Source organism: Equus asinus, chromosome 9, assembly GCF_041296235.1.
Source record: "Equus asinus isolate D_3611 breed Donkey chromosome 9, EquAss-T2T_v2, whole genome shotgun sequence".
Classification (NCBI taxonomy): domain Eukaryota; kingdom Metazoa; phylum Chordata; class Mammalia; order Perissodactyla; family Equidae; genus Equus; species Equus asinus.
The window spans coordinates 74,870,578-74,888,129 of record NC_091798.1 but is presented as its reverse complement, the minus strand read 5'-3'; the positions used below and the strand labels follow the sequence as shown (position 1 = coordinate 74,888,129).

The following is a 17,552-nucleotide window of genomic DNA, read 5'->3' as shown; positions in this document are numbered from 1 at the left end:
CCACACACAGTTTCAAAGTTTCATGGACCCTGAGTTAAGAACCCCTGGTTCTGGATCTTTTCTGTATATTCTTTTTGCTTCTTTGCCTTATCTGAAACCTGATAGTTCTTAGCTGTTAATCCTTTTCCCAGAAAATGTACCTTCCTTATTCTGAGTTCTCTTTGACAAGAGGAATCAGTCCTTATTACCTAAGACTTGCTTCCAAATTATTGTTTTTCCTGTTACCATATAGTAGCATTTCAACTGAAAACCATGTTGTTTACTTTATACTCATTGTATTATCTCCTGACATTTAGAATATATTTCTGCCTTTCTCGCTGACTGCGACTTTTGCATCATAGTGTTTTCCTATCCTAAACTGAGTCCCTAAAATTCTCCCCAGGTTTTTCAGCATCCACATCAAATTATGCACTGGTCTCTTCATTTCAGTTTTGTTTTAAAAACCTAAAAGTGCCTTGCTTTGGGGCAAGCTTGTTTTCTTCCCAACCCCTTGTCCAGAAATAAATAGGTCAGAGCTATGAAAAATGTAAGATTAATATCATCATGAATTTGGGAAGATTTGCTCCATCCTTTTCTGCCACAAAAGAGAAGGCGGACTCATAGGGCAGAGTATAGGAAAAGAATCATGAATAGTGGGTGGAAAAACTGCAGAAGGATAAATAGGCATATGGTGATTGAGGTGAGGCCTGCCATAGTGGAGTGATATTACCAAACATTTTAAGTATTTGATGATTTTAGTTGCTTGCAATTCAAATCTATATGTAATCTAAAAAAAAAATTTGAATCATAAATTTAACCTGCCTTAAAGAAGGTTGTTCAAAAATTGCTTCTTAATCATTGATATCAGATGTCTTAGGGACAGTGGGCTTTAGAGGGCCTGTGAGCCTCTGGTACTGGATTCTAGATTTTGTAGATAAGTTCATATGTTTTCTGGGAAAGAGGGTCTGTGACTATCAAAAAAGTTTACCACTGTTCTCTAGAGAGACTGAAAGTCAAGGCAGCCACCCTGTTTATATTTCACTCTTCTGCTGCTGCTGCTGCTCCCTGGCACTCTCACAGTCTTAGTTCTTTAAAAGGTGAACTTCAGCATTCACAAGAGCAGCGAGTCTGGGGAATAAAGAGAAATCTGGACTCAGCTGATTCACAGGAGGGAGTGGAAGTGCTTCTGATTGTAGGCTATATATCGTTGTTATATCTTCTAAATGGTAGTATTGCGACCTGAAAGAGCGCTTATATCTTCTTAGGGATTTTAATGAACACTCAGTTGGTTGACATCATATGTGCTGCTTTTCCAACATAGTGCTTCTCTGACTCTCTTTAGTTATCACTTAGTTCTGATCCGGGTTACTTTCCTTTTAATAGTTGCTCGCTTACCTAGATTATAAATGTAAATTCAACTCAGCATTCATGCTTCTTTTTCATATTAGCATTAAATGCAGTCTTCATAGAATGTGGTAGGGAAAGAGGGAAGGATACAGGCAAACTGCAAAGTTTTTAAACTGTTCATCTTTAAGTAAAAATAATTTAGTCTTTTTTTTTATATAGGTTACAAACAAAACACTAGATGTAAAGAAAATGATGAAAACCTGGACCCTGCAGAAAGGATTTCCTTTAGTGACTGTTCAAAGAAAAGGAAAAGAACTTCTTGTACAACAAGAAAGATTCTTTTTAAATACGAAGCCTGAAATTCAGCCTTCAGATGCAAGGTGCATGCCCTCTTTCTCTCCCTGCTACCTCTTTTGTACTCTCAGGTTACAGTGTTTTTAAATGTTTGATAATCATAGGTTCGTATGAAACCTAACAGGATTATCCTTTTCTGGGGACGACTTGAAAAATTTTACCATCCTGCCAAAAAAAAAAGAACAAATTATATATAACTGACTGAACCATAGGAAAGAGTAATAATCTTCCAATATTTTCTTTTTACAGCTATCTGTGGCATATTCCACTATCCTGTGTCACTGAGGGAAGGAATTATTCAAAATATCCATTGGTATTATTACTGGACAAGAAATCAGGTTTGACTATAATTAATACTTTTCTGATAAGAAATTGGCGACCGTGTATTTCTGAAAAATCTGACTCAGCAGCAGAAAGGCAGTTACACCTTCTAATGTGCACGCTGTCTGAGCTGGTTTTATGAGTCCCCTATACAAGATGTGACTAAAGTGAGATTGATTCCATGTATCAGGCATAAAATTGCTCTTTCTTAGTCATGTGAAATAAGGTCTAAAAAGTTGCACTAAATGTACTGGCAATGCTGGTAGACAACAGCAAATGTTGTGTTTTTGTATCCTAGATAAATATATTATGTTGCAAAGTAAGCAGTAGTAGAAGTAGAGCAGTTTCTTAAAGTATGCTCTGTCGAAAATAAATAGCAAGTTCTGATACTATAAAAAATTTTTTTGAAATAAGTAAAGCACTAAGATCAGTGATGATGTCATCATATCTTTGATTGATATCGCATAGCTGGAGGTGTAAAAAACAGCTGCCTTCTTTGATGAAAACAAAACTCCATACTTTAAGTGGTCCCTGGAAGGATAGCCTCTGACCTAAAAGAGAACAAATAATCCCATCTCCCTATTTGAAAAGGACTGATAAGGAAATTTTGCAAACTTTCCCATAGTATGTAAGTTTTTGGTAGTATTAGAAATAGTTGGACAATAAGAAATCTGCTTTTATTAGCCCTTTACTTTTTTTTTAGCACTTATTTTTTTTTTAATTAATGTTATGATAGATTACAACCTTGTGAGATTTCAGTTGTACATTATTGTTAGTCATGTTGTGGGTACACCTCTTCCCACTTTGTGCCCTCCCCCCACCCCCCCTTTTCCCTGGTAACCACCAATCAGATCTCCTTGTCAATATGTTAACTTCCACCTATGAGTGGAGTCATATTAAGTTCGTCTTTCTCTGACTGGCTTATTTCGCTTAACATAATACCCTCAAGGTCCATCCACGTTGCTGCGAATGGGCAAATTTTGTCTTTTTTTATGGCTGAGTAGTATTCCATTGTGTATATATACCATATCTTCTTTATCCAATCATCAGTTTCTGGGCATGTAGGTTGGTTCCACGTCTTGGCTATTGTAAATAATGCTGTGATGAACATAGGGGTGCAAGGGACTCTTGGGATTTCTGATTTCAGGTTCTTAGGATAGATACCCAGTAATGGGATGGCTGGGTCATAGGGTATTTCTATTTTTAACTTTTTGAGAAATCTTCATACTGTTTTCCATAGTGGCTGTACCAGTTTGCATTCCCACCAACAGTGTATGAGGGTTCCTTTTTCTCCACAACCTCTCCAACTTTTGTCACTCTTGGTTTTGGATGTTTTTGCCAATCTAACAGGTGTTAAGGTGATATCTTAGTGTAGTTTTGATTTGCATTTCCCTGATGATTAGCGATGATGAACATCTTTTCATGTGTCTATTGGCCATATTTATATCTTCTTTTGAGAAATGTCTGTTCATGTCCTCTGCCCATTTTTTGATCGGGTTGTTTGGTTTTTTATTGTTAAGCCGTGAGAGTTCTTTGTATATTATGGAGATTAACCCTTTGTCGGATAAGTGTCTTGTAAATATTTTTTCCCAATTAGTGAGCTGTTTTTTTGTTTCAATCCTGTTTTCCCTTGCCTTAAAGAAGCTCTTTAGTCTGATGAAGTCCCATTTGTTTATTCTTTCTATTGTTTCCCTCAACTGAGGAGTTATAGTGTCCGAAAAGATTCTTTTGAAACTGATGTCAAAGAGTGTACTGCCTATATTCTCTTCTAGAAGACTTATTGTTTCCGGCCTAATCTTTAGGTCTTTGATCCATTTTGAGTTTATTTTGGTGTGTGGTGAAAAAGAATAGTCAATTTTCAATCTTTTGCATGTGGCTGTCCAGTTTTCCCAGCACCATTTGTTGAAGAGACTTTCTTTTCTCCATTGTAGGCCCTCTGCTCCTTTGTCAAAGATTAGCTGTCCATAGATGTGTGGTTTTATCTCTGGGCTTTCACTTCTGTTCCATTGATCTGTGCACCTGTTTTTGTACCAGTACCTCGCTGTTTTGATCACTGTAGCTTTGTAGTATGTTTTGAAATTGGGGATTGTGATTCCGCCGGCTTTGTTTTTCTTGCTCAGGATTGCTTTAGCAATTCATGGTCTTTTGTTGCCCCATATGAATTTTAGGATTCTTTGTTCAATTTCTGTGAAGAATGTTCTTGGGATTCTGATTGGGATAGCATTGAATCTGTAGATTGCTTTAAGTAGTAGGGACATTTTAACTATGTTTATTCTTCCAATCCATGTGCATGGAATGTCTTTCCATCTCTTTATGTCATCGTCAATTTCTTTCAAGAAAGTCTTGTAGTTTTCATTGTATAGATCCTTCACTTCCTTGGTTAAGTTTATCCCAAGGTATTTTATTCTTTTCGTTGCGATTGTGAATGGGATTGAGTTCTTGAGTTCTTTTTCTGTTAGTTCATTGTTAGTGTATAGAAATGCTACTGATTTATGTATGTTGATTTTATACCCTGCTACTTTGCTGTAGTTTTTGATTATTTCTAATAGTTTTTCTATGGATTCTTTGGGGTTTTCTATATATAAGATCATGTCATCTGCAAACAGCGAGAGTTTTACTTCTTCATTACCTATTTGGATTCCTTTTATTTCTTCTTCCTGCCGAATTGATCTGGCCAACACCTCCAGTACTATGTTGAATAGGAGTGGTGAAAGTGGGCACCCTTGTCTTGTTCCTGTCCTCAGAGGGATGGCTTTCAGTTTTTGTCCATTGAGTATGATGTTGGCTGTGGGTTTGTCATATATGGCCTTTATTATGTTGAGGTACTTTCCTTCTATACCCATTTTATTGAAGGTTCTTATCATAAATGGGTGTTGGATCTTGTCAAGTGCTTTCTCTGCATCTATTGAGATGATCATGTGGTTTTTGTTTTTCATTTTGTTGATGTAGTGTATCATGTTGATTGACTTGCGGATGTTGAACCATCCCTGTGTCCCTGGTATAAATCCCACTTGATCATGGTGTATAATCTTTTTGATGTATTGCTGTATTCGGTTTGCCAGAATTTTGTTGAGGATTTTTGCATCTATGTTCATCAGTGATATCGGCCTGTAGTTCTCCTTCTTTCTGTTGTCCTCGTTGTCCTTGTCAGGTTTGGGGATCAGAGTGATGTTGGCTTCATAGAATATGTTGGGGAGTACTCCATCTTCCTCAATTTTCTGGAATAGTTTGAGAAGAATAGGTATTAAGTCTTCTTTGAATGTTTGGTAGAATTCTCCAGAGAAGCCGTCTGGTCCTGGACTCTTATTTTTGGGGAGGTTTTTGATTACCGTTTCTATTTCCTTACTTGTGATTGGCCTATTCAGATTCTCCATTTCTTCCTGATTCAGTTTGGGGAGGTTGTAGGAGTCTAGCAAGTTGTCCATTTCTTCCAGGTTGTTCAGTTTGTTGGCATATAGTTTTTCATAGTATTCTCTTATGATCCCTTGTATTTCTTGGTATCTGTTGTGATTTCTCCTCTGTCATTCCTAATTTTATTTATTTGAGATTTCTCTCTTCTTTTCTTGGTGAGTCTGGCTAAAGGTTTGTCGATTTTGTTAATTTTTTCGAAGAACCAACTCTTTGTTTCATTGATCCTTTCTACTGTCTTTTTGTTTCAATATCGTTTATTTCTGCTCTTATTTTTATTATTTCCCTCCTTCTACTGACTCTGGGTTTTGTTTGTTCTTCTTTTTCTAGTTCTGTTAGGTGTCGTTTGAGGTTGCTTATGTGAGCTTTTTCTTGTTTAGTGAGGTGAGCCTGTATTGCGATGAATTTCCCTCTTAGGACTGCTTTTGCTACATCCCAAATGATTTGGTATGTCGTGTTCTCATTTTCATTTGTCTCCAGATAATATTTGATTTCTTCTTTAATTTCTTCAGTAATCCATTGTTTGTTCAGAAGCGTGTTGTTTAGTCTCCACATTTTTGCACCTTTCTCTGCTTTTTTCTTGTAGTTGATTTCTAGTTTCATAGCATTATGATCAGAAAAGAAGCTTGATATTATTTCAACTCTCTTGTATTTATTGATGTTTGCTTTGTTTCCCAAAATATGGTCAATCCTTGAGAATGTTCCATGTGCACTTGAGAAGAATGTGTAACCTGCTGTTTTTGGGTGAAGTGTTCTATATATGTCTATTAAGTCCATCTGGTCTAATTTTTCATTTAATTCTATTATTTCCTTGTTGATTTTCTGTCTGGATGTTCTGTCCATTGGTGTTAATGGTGTGTTGAGGTCCCCTACTATTATTGTATTGTTGTTGATGTCTTCTTTTAGTTCTGTTAAGAGTTGCTTTACAAATTTTGGTGCTCCTGTGTTGGGTGCGTATATATTTATAAGTGTTATGTCTTCTTGGTGGAGAGTCCCTTTTATCATTATGTATTGTCCCTCTTTGTCTTTCTTTATCTGTTTTGCTTTGAAATCTACCTTGTCTGATATTAGTATAGCGACACCTGCTTTCTTTTGTTCATTATTAGCTTGGAGTATTGTTCTCCATCCCTTCACTCTGAGTCTGTGTTTGTCTTTGGGGCCAAGGTGTGTTTCCTGGAGGCAGCATATTGTTGGGTCTTGTTCTTTGATCCATCCTGCCACTCTGTGTCTTTTGATTGGGGAGTTCAATCCATTTACATTTAGAGTGATTATTGAGATGGGGGGCCTACCACTACCATTTTATGTCTTGTTTTCCGGTTTTCTTCAATTTCCTTTGTTTCTCGTCCCATGGTTTAATCTATTCTGATGAAGAGCTGCTACTCTCTGTTTTTGTCCTTCTACTTATCTCCTCTGCTCTTGGTTTTGTAGCCCCTTTCCTTTTTTTGATTTTTCAGGAATGAGGGTTTTCCTGAGGATTTCCTGAAGAGGAGGTTTTGTGGCAATGAACTCCCTTAATTTTTGTTTATCTGGGAAAGTTTTTATTTCTCCATCGTATTTGAAGGATATTTTCGCTGGGTAGAGAATTCTCGGCTGTAGGTTTTTGTCCTTCAGATTTTTGAATATATCATTCCACTCTCTTCTAGCCTGCAAAGTTTCTGCTGAGAAATCTGCTGCTAGCCTGACGGGGGTTCCTTTGTAGGTTAGTTTCTTTTGCCTGGCTGTCCTTAGTATTTTCTCCTTGTCATTGACTTTTGCTAGCTTCACTACTATATGCCGTGGGGTTGGTCTTCTTGCATTGATAAAGTTTGGAGATCTGTTGACTTCTGTCACCTGAAGATCCATCTCTCTCACCAGATTTGGGAAGTTCTCATCCATTATTTCTTTGAATAGGCTTTCTGCCCCTTTCTCCTTCTCTTCTCCCTCTGGTATACCTATAATCCTTACGTTGCATCTCCTAATTGTGTCTGATAATTCTCGGAGAGTTTCTTCATTTCTTTTTAGTCTTACTTCTCTCTCCTCCTCTGCCTGCAGCATTTCTATATTCCCATCTTCCAAATTGCTAATTCTTTCCTCCATATTATCGGCCCTACTGTTCAGTGCATCTAGATTTTTCTTAATCTCCTCTATTGTGTTCTTCATTTCCAGTATTTCTGTTTGGTTCTTCTTTATCATATCAAACTCTTTTGTGACATAGCTCCTGAACTCGTTGAGTTGTCTATCTGAATTCTCTCTTAACTCATTGAGTATTTTAATGATGACTGTTTTGAAGTCATTGTCATTTAGGTTATATATTTCATTTTCTTTGGGATTGTTGTCTGTGTATTTGTTGTTTTCCTTCTGTTCTGGAGATTTAATGTATTTTTTCATATTGCTTGATGTTGTATATTTGTGCCTCCGCATAGAGATAGAGATTAGTTGCTCCTTCCACTTGTTTCTGCTGGTATGGTGGGGGAGCAGCTGTTTATACTGCACCAACCAGGAACCCTGTCCGCAGTTGCTAACTGGGCCTGGGCCCCTCCTCGTAGTCACACTGGTCCTTTGGATTCCCTCTTCTGCCATGGGGGCCATCACAGGGGGGCTTCAGGCTGCTGGTGCCTACTGTTGCAGCCCACCTAGACGTGCTCCCTCCTTGGGGTCTGCAATGGTGTTATGGGCTTTTCCAGTGGCCAGGGGTAGGATCACTTATATTTGCTGCTCCGTCACTGTCAGCACCCACAAAATCTCACTTGTCCACTATGGGTCGCAGCAAAGCTATTGGCATCTTCTACAGTCTGTGGTTAGCTCACCTAGCTATGCTACTTTTGTCCCGGGGTCTTCCAGCCTTGTGGCTGCCGGATGGGTGCTCTCTACTAGTGCTGTGCAGAGGCTTTCGCTGAGGCTACTGTGAGCCTGTAGGGTTTCCCCCTAGGCTATGGAGCCGGCTCGCTGGAACTCCACCCAGCCCCAGTCCTGTTCCCCAGGAACTCGGGGAGCCCTTTGCCCTGACTGGGGGATAGCCGGAGATCCTGATTTCAGTGGTAGCTGGTCAGCTGCTGCCCTGCCTGATATTCTCCTCTCTGGGACCCTCCCGGTGTTGTGGATGCTGGGCGTGGCCCCTCTGCTAATGGCAGACAGAGAGTTTTGTCTGCTGCCCGGGCGGAACTCTGGAGCTTCCCCCCGGGCTGCAGAGCCGGCCTCTGGAGCTCCACCCAGCCCCAGTCCTCTCCAAGATCTCAGGTAATCCCTTGCCCCACGGGGTGGGCAACGGCAGCTGGGGGTCGCCGTGCCCTCTGGGATTCTCTCCGGGACTTTCCCGGAGTTGTGAATGCTGGGCGTGGCCCCTCCGCTAATGGCAGACAGAGAGTTTTGTCTGCTGCCCGGGCGGAACTCTGGAGCTTCCCCTCCGGGGCGCAGAGCTGGCCTCTGGAGCTTCACCCAGCCCCAGTCCTCTCCGAGATCTCTGGCAGTCCCTTGCCCAGCCGTGCAGGCAGTGGCAGCCGGGGGTCCGCCATGCCCTCTGTGATTCTCTCTGGGACCCTCTGGGCGCCGTGGACACCAGGCGGGATCTCCCCGCCAATGGCGGGGCGAGACTCTCCCCGCGTGCTCAAGTGTGTAACTCTAGAGTTTCCCTCTGCGTTTAGGAGTAATTGTGGGGGGGTTAGGTAGGGTTCTGGTCACCTGTTTCCACCGTCGCTCCTCTGGTGTGTGCTCGCTCCTGCCCTAGGTGTGTGTTGCTCTTCTGGGGGCGTCCGTTGGAAGAAAGCCGCTTGCAGGTACTAGGCTGTTCGGTCGGGTTTGGAGAGTTTTCACCTATTTCCACCTCCTCCCGGAGGGAAGTCCGTTCGCCTTCCAATGTATAGTCGCGTGGGTCTCTCAGATGTCCTGAGATGCTATCTGGATATCCTTTGTTAAGCGATGAGTGTCCAAATGATTGTAGACTCGAAGGGGGAGAGACAAAGAGGACTACTCACGGCGCCATCTTGGATTTTCTCCTAGCCCTTTACTTTTTAAGGTCAGTTTATATGTGAGTTTCTTAACTCTTTTGGAGATTTAAACCCCAAAGTCTCACTCATTTTTCCTGCTATAGCCTTTTCTTTCTAAGCCCTTACCTGGCACTTTATGCTGCCACTGCACAAAAATTGTTTCAGCAATTCACACATGTCATACTGCCTCTTGTCTCAGAGCCTTTGCATGTGCTGTTTTCTGTCCTGGAAGAACGCTCTTGCCTCCCCATTTCCTTTCATTCTTTAAATCTCAACTGACCCGTTGCTTGCTCTGGGAAGCCCTCCTTCACCCCAAGACAAGTTAGATGCCCTACTTATGGGTTTTAATAACATTCTCTACTTATCTACTTTTAATATACTGTAAGTCCCATTTCACTTATATCTATCCCCACATTAGATGTATCCCCCATTGAAGGTAGAGATCATGGCTGTATGAATCACTTTTGGCAACCTTAGCCCCCAGTAGGCACACAAAAATTTATTGAATGCATAAACTTCAGTCTACAGTGAAGTGACTCAATTTCATATCTCACTGTAAAAAGTTCTAGCAACAGAACATTCAAAGCCTGATGAAATTATTTCTTCTGTTTGCCTTCATTTGAAAATGTTCTTAGTAAAGGAGAATATGCAAAATGCACCAGAATATAATTGGTTTAATCTAGACCTGGAATTGAGCCAATATATGATGAAAGCAGTATCTGTTACTTCCTCTTCTCAACTGTGTTATTTGCCTTACTGCTTCTGCTGTTTTAATTCCTGCCAGTGCAGGTTTTCATAGTCTACATTGAAAACGTTCTGTCCTCAAAAAAAAATGTTTGACACTGAGAACAGTTGGGTCTTCTTGGTTCCTAATGCTCCAGTGAGAATCACTGTTATTTTAATTGCACTTTAATTTTGTCTTTTCTCAAAAGAAATGTAGCAGAGATAATGACTACAGAGGCTTATTTTAAGTCGTGTGACTTTAGTACAGTTTGTTATCTTGGTGGTTTGTTAAATCTATAGTGTATTTCCAGTTCTAATGCCAGGGTTGCTGGGTTAGTCCATTAGTGCAATGAAATACAGGAGTTATATCTGGTCAATATCTTTGTCATTTTTCCCCACGTACATGAATTTTGAACAACTAGCAGTTGTTGTACATAAGAAGGACTGAAAGGGGCCATTTTTCCAAGGTGCATATTAAGGAAATAAATGAAAAAAGTATCCTCCCCCACATCCTTCCTGTCACTCTCTCCCCTTTTCTCTCTCATCCACATATCTTACTCAAACCCAAGCTTTTTAATTATAGGAAATTTTTATGTTAAATCTAACTTGAAACATTCATGTTGCTAAAAGGATATCACTGTGCCAGAAATTGTTTCTCTGAAATTAAAAGATAAGTCATTGGAGTGAAAGGCAATTGGAAAAAAAGAAGGAAGGACATATAATGAAGATATTTATCATGTGCCGTTCTCTGCTCTTGCCCGTTTGCCCCCTAATAAAATAAAGGAGAAGAAAGGGGTATTGGAGAAAGGAATGCTTTTGAATAAGAGGGGATGCAGTTCAACTGCATGTATCATGGTAGCCCTTGGGAGCAAACAACACAGGAAATTTTGAAACTTTGTAGTAAAAGCATGTTTTTTGTTTCTGTGCTTTAATGTTTCTTTATAAAACAGTTGATTTTCATAACTCATTGACAAATAGTTTTTTAAAACTATTAGATTACTTCATCTGTGCTTCTGCCATTTAAGATTGGAATTGCTCACTCTTTTTTACTACTCAATGGACTGTGAAAATTGAACTGTTAATCTGTTAATGATTATAATAAATTAAAAACATATGAGGGTAGCCTCATCCACATTTGAGCTGCAGGATGTAGTTACCTCCCTTGTGTGCAAAGCTATTATTTTTTGATACCTGTGGTTTTAAGGTCCTCCATTCTGGATCATTTGGAAGACCTAAAAGAGACTAATATGTTGATTCTTTAAGTGATAACTCTCCTCTCTATGCTGCTGGCTGCACTGCTTTATATTCTGTCATCAAGATGACAGTAATAATTTCAGATACACTCCCAGTTGTGTTCTTCCTGTCTACCATCTGGACTTGGCTAGGTTTACAACATGGCAAGTTTCTTGTCAGCCTAGATACTCTGTATTTTAATATTTTCATTCATCTATCCTGTAGAAAAATTGCCATACTCATTCCTTCCCTCTTTTTTTGGGAAAAAGAGATCTGGAGCTCTTTAGTCCTTCCCAAGGTCCTTTCTTGATAAAAGTTCTGTAGGAACCTGCATTTGGTGACCTGGAGAGTGTTGATATTTTTGCATTAGCTAATGATAAAGTTAATTTCGTGAGTCATAAAATGACTCCAACTTGGAGCAGCTACTGTTGCCATCACAATTATTCCTTACAACTGCATTCTGCTCTAGAAAAAGGAATATAAACACTATTAATGTAATTGATCTTTGCCATCTGTTGCTATATCAGTAATAAAACAGAAATTAGTATGGAATATAGTGGAAAAGACTGATTATCTCACATGTCATGTTAAAACATGATCAGAATATATCTCCTCTATCTTAAATATCTTTTGTAATTTCGGTAGAATTGGAGTAACTAAAGTATTAAGAGAATCTGATGAATTTTAATGATTCATACTTTTGAAGTTGATGGAACCTAAGGCTTAAGGTACTAAAGGGTTTAAATATGTTTCTACAGCATTTTATGTGCAAAAGCCTTCATACAGAATTATATGATAGTGAAAATTTTAAGTCTAAGTGTTTCCAAATAGATTGGTTAAACTCTGGTAGGTTTTGAAATAGAATATTATGAAGATATTTGAACACTGCATATGAAGACAATGGAAAAATGGTAAAGGATGGAATCTGGTAGGTGAAAAATCAGTATAAAAATAAATGCATATAGGTCCACTGTATGAAATATTACATCAATTAAAATGTATATGTGAAAAATCTTGGCAGAAAATACCCCCCACATGCTATCATTGTCTGAGTTTAGATTATTTTTCTTATCTCTACTCATCTTTGTAATAATTTTAAAAGTTAGTATTCTTTGCTTTAAAATGAGGAATAAAACTTACGTCATAAACATCTACAAACCTTATTTAGATTTTCTTTGAAACTATTTACTATAACGTAGTTATTTTGTTCATTCATTCATTCACCAAGTATTTTTTGAGTACCTGCTAGGAACATTATTCTAGGCACTGAGGGGTTCACAGTGGACAAAATGTAAGCTCATGGGGCTTCTATTCTAATAAATAGTAAACCTTAAGACACTTAGAAGGATACCTTTAACTATGATACTAAATCCACACCTTTGTTGCCAACTTTAAGGGATATTCCTTGATTAGTAATTTTAAGGATTTTAAAAATTCCTACATATATTTTGTAGTCAGCTTTTATAGTAATATATTTTTTGTGGTCATCTATTTTGTAGCTCCTTATTAATTGTACGTTAATTGAAATCATTCCGTAGAAATTTCTAACAAGTCTCTCAGCATTTCTATGTGTAATGGTAGGGGCCCAAAAAGTACATATCACTTTTCTATGATTTTGACTCCGTTATTTCTTATTTGTGCCTAATGAGACCTTAATCCTTCCCTAATGTTTATCTTTCTAACTTTGAATTATGTGACTTTTCTAAATGCTTTTGTTTGTTCTTCCTTTGCTAACATAACAAAAGACAAAGGCTGAGGTGGAACACGTTTTATATACTTCTCTCAATATCTTCCCCTGTTGCCTTATCCCCCCCACACTTTCCCCTCCTCCCTGCTTCTCTGCTCTAGCCACAATGAACTTGGGAGCCAGTTCAGTGCAAGGACACCATGTACACTTTCTCTCTGGGCCTTGAACACTTCAGGGTCCCTCTTCACCTGGCTAGCACCTATGTGTCCTGAAGTCTCAACTTAGATGTCATTTCTTCCAAGAAACTTCTCTTAACGTCCCCTAGAGGATGATGTATTTCTTCTACATGCTTCCATAGGATGCTGTATTTTATTTTTCTATCGATAACATTTATATAATATTCTACTTGTCTGATTATAATAGACTGTAAGATCTATGCGAGAAGGGACCTATCTACCTTGTTCACCGTTAAATAAATAATTGTTAAATGAATGAGTGGTGATCTTTGTTAACTTTAGAATAACTGCACTGGGAGGCAGACGTTTAGTTTCTTAGAAGAATAATTAAATATAAAAATATACCCTATTAACTTTGAAACATCCATTTAATATTTTTTCTTGCCCCATTGCCCTCTCTCTCTCTTATTTTTTGGTCTGTATTAGGTGTCATCAATCTCACGGAAGAAGTACAGTGGGTCAAAGTCAATACCAACATGAATGGCTATTATATTGTACACTATGCAGATGACGACTGGGAAGCACTAATCAAACAGTTGAAAATAAATCCTTATGTCCTGAGTGACAAAGACCGAGCCAACCTCATCAACAACATCTTTGAACTTGCAGGGTAGAGTATGCTTGGTTTGGGTTTTGTGAGGGTTTTTTAAACAAGTGTTATTGAGGAAAAGAACATTTTAGAAAAACAGTTCAAAAGAACTAGCATGTATTGCCTGTTAGGTGTAATTCATTTTGGAGGATTGGAAAAATATCAGACATATTCCTTACCTTTAAGGGCTTTATAATCTGTATAGAAACATCAGCTGCAGATATAACTGAACAGTTAACAAGATTTAAATAATATTTTCAAGACTGTAGATACCAAGAAGCAGGACACATGTTTGCTAAATAAGAAGACGTAGGAGTTCAAGCTTTGTTTTATCTCAAGAGAGAATTCTTCTCAAGCAGCTGTTGGTTTAAACGTGAAGCTTAGTGCTTGCCCACATGTTTGGGGGACATCTCAGATAGGTGAAGCCTCCTTTTTTGTGTACTGCTTGCCTCCCCAACCACCCCATGCGTTATAGAATCCCAAAGCCAAGAATGGCAGTGACCTTGTGTATAGATATCCCCTGAATAGGAAGATTACCAGTCTATGTTGTTAATGGGTCTAGAGACAGAAGGAATATTCAAAAGTGTTCCTTCTAACTGCTCTTGACTTTCCTGTTGTGGTTCATTTTGTATGAAATGACCTTATATCATCTCAGCCATGATTGTTATGATTTCTATAAACTGGTTAATTTTTAAAATGTACTCACATAAGTTAGCAGTGGACCTTGCCTTAACAAGTTTGACAAATTCTCATACAAATAACAAATAAAAATTTTTCTTTCTGATTCAAATCCTCTTTATGCAACCTGCTTTCACCTGGTAAAGATAAGTGATTAATAAATAAATAAAATTAGTGCTTTTCATCTTTTCTCACCTAAGACATTGTAGTACTTTTACTGCCTCAGTAGTAATTTGCAGGTGACTTACAGAATAAAAACTGAGCTGTTGTTTATCTTTCTCCTGAAATCTGTCTTTAACCTTGGGTCACAGACATGAACTTAATTAAAAATAATAATATTTAGTCTAACTTTACAGAATGCCACTCTAAACTTAAATTTTAGATCTTCAAGACTCACCATCTAGCCATAAAGTTTCTCTCTCACCATGCATAGAGTTCGTCTGCCTATCCCGGCACGTTTACTTTTTCTGTTCTTTTACCCTTTAGCCTAGGCAAGGTGCCTCTTCAGAGGGCCTTTGATTTGATTGACTATCTTGGAAATGAGACCTTTACTGCACCCATCACTGAAGCCCTGTTCCAAACAGGCCTCATCCATAACCTCCTTGAAAAACTGGGATACATGGATCTGGCCTCAAGACTGGCGGTACGTCTGCCTTTTTGCCAACTTCTCTGTTCCTTGTCTTTAATATTGTTATTCACAGTTCCATTCAGCAGTGATAGTCTGAAAAAGCAACCAGTTTAATTCCATTTTCTTCACTTTCCTAATTGTGAAATCTTTAATTTGAATCAAACTGTCTTTTGCTTATCATGAAGAATTGATAAAGGCTTAGCATGATGTGGTCCTGTTTGAAAATCAAAATATAGACTCTGACACTGCCGTCGAAGTGGGGTCACGTGAAAAGGAAATTTCTCTATTCAAATCCTGGTTTATTTTTGTATAATAAATGCTTGAAATGGGCACTTTTGCAAAGTAGTGCTCTCCATTAATTTCCTGGTGGTCATTATAAAATGACAGTTATGTTTTTGTTGAGAATATTCTGTTTCAGGAGTCCTTACTGATACCTATCTTATGGATGATGATGCAGATGGATTAAGTTTCTCTGCAAAGCACTCAAGGAATCTCAATGTTGGAGACTGTTTTGGCTATTTTAAAACCAATTGCTTGATCTTAACAGTTGTTATTTCAGACACTTTCAGTATTAAACTGTTGACTGTGTCTTTAAAAACTTGAGAGGGAACAATGAATTCTTTGTTTGATCTAATTCTCTGAATCAGCACATTCTGACAACAAGGTTTGCTTTAAAAACTAGTCAGATTTTCCAGGGACCAGGCAAAAGGCACCTTTCAGGAAAAGGAAGCAAGTATTGGACCTGGAATTAGAATAAGTCTTTTAGGATCTTGTGTCCTCATTGATAAAAGGAAGGAGTTGGATTACATCTTTTTTTATTTTTTAACCACCTCCTTTCTGCCACTCTTTCTGTTCTACTGCACATACCCTGTGATGAGTTCTCTCACAGATGCCTGATTCTCAGTGTGGGGAGGGAGGGCAGGGCAAGTGACCCATATGAAGCTTGAAAAGTACTCTTCCTCACAAGTTTGTGATCTGACCCCAAGGGAGCCACCCTTGTCCCTACCCATAAGTGAAATGCTTAAGTTAGATGACGTCTGAGGTGTCATCTCGTTGTTAAGATTCTTCATAAATCTTTCAACTACCAGCCTTAATAAAAACCAGGGCCTGGAATGTGACCCAGCCCATAGTGACACTCAGTAAATGTTGAATGAACAAATGAGTGAAACTCACCAGAAACAAGTACATTTCAGTGCCCGTTATGTTCTTCACACCATGCTTAGTGCTTCATATAGATTACCTCATTTAATTCTCTCACAATGCCAAATAGATATTTCTACCCCATTAGATAAATGAGGAGACTAAATAACTTCCCCAAAGTCACTTACCTAGTAAATTATAAAACTGAGATTCAAACCCAGATTAGTTTCACTCCAAAGCCTACTCTTCGTGTTATGTTGCTGTATTTTAAATTAATTTGTGTGCTACCAATGTCATCTTTCAAAGGATACCTTTTTGTTGGAAAAATCAAAGCTGTTTATTTCTTGCTATCATTTCTTTTTCTTTTTTAAACTGAGATTTTTAAATTAAAAGAGTTTGAAAAACTTGCAGACCACATGTTACGGTTTAAAATGACAGACCCACATCTAGTTATTCTGTTGGAAATGAAGTTGTCAACTTACTATTTCAGATTCGTTTATGTCCAAAATGTTAGTAATAGTATTTTTTTCAAGTACTTACGTACATTTCCAAGTAGTATGCAAATAACTTATTGGTCTCTTTAGGGCAAACTTAGACTCCAACACAGACTTTCTGCCTTTAGTATATTAAAGAACTTGGCCATTTGTTAGCCAGTTCAGCTACTATGGATGGACATTTGGGTTGTTTGTAGTTTGGAGCTATTACACACGGCATTGCTGTGAATATTCTTGTACATGTCTTTGGTGAATATCTGTATGCATTTCTATGGAGTATCTGTCTGTAAGTAGAATTGCCGGGTCACAACATATGCATAGTTAATACTATACTACCAAATCTTTTTTCAAAATTATGCCAGTTTACACTCAATCAGAAGTGTATGAAAATTTGAGTTGTATTCTGGCTCTATATTCATGCCAACACTTAGCGTTAATAGTAAATCTTTTTCCTTTTAGCCATTCAGATGAGTGCAGAGTGGTAGTGCAATTTTAGCTTTAATTTGTATTTCCCTAATAATTAGTGAAGATGAATTATTTTTGATATGTTTATTGACCTTTGGATATTCTCTTTTGTGATGTGCCCAAGTCTTTCACTTGTTTTTCTATTGGATTGTCTGCCTTTTTCTTAGTGATTTCTGAGAGCTCTTTCTATATTCTAGGTATGAGTCTTTGTTGATCATGTATATTTGCAAATATCTTCTTCCACTCTGTCTTGCTTTTTCATCTCTTAATGATATTTTTTGACTAGCATAAATCATTTTAATGCATAA

The 17,552-nt window shown here is 38.1% G+C and overlaps 1 protein-coding gene across 2 annotated transcripts in view; it reads left to right on the top strand.

The window, feature by feature from the left end:
• Window positions 1-17,552, top strand: part of LNPEP (leucyl and cystinyl aminopeptidase) — an 88,695-nt gene that overhangs the window by 60,373 nt on the left and 10,770 nt on the right. For both annotated transcript variants that reach the window (XM_070517703.1, XM_014867246.3), the window contains exons 10-13: window positions 1,546-1,706; window positions 1,930-2,018; window positions 13,677-13,860; window positions 15,004-15,160. In XM_070517703.1, the coding sequence (XP_070373804.1) occupies window positions 1,546-1,706; window positions 1,930-2,018; window positions 13,677-13,860; window positions 15,004-15,160 (591 nt within the window). The remainder of the gene's footprint in view (window positions 1-1,545; window positions 1,707-1,929; window positions 2,019-13,676; window positions 13,861-15,003; window positions 15,161-17,552) is intronic.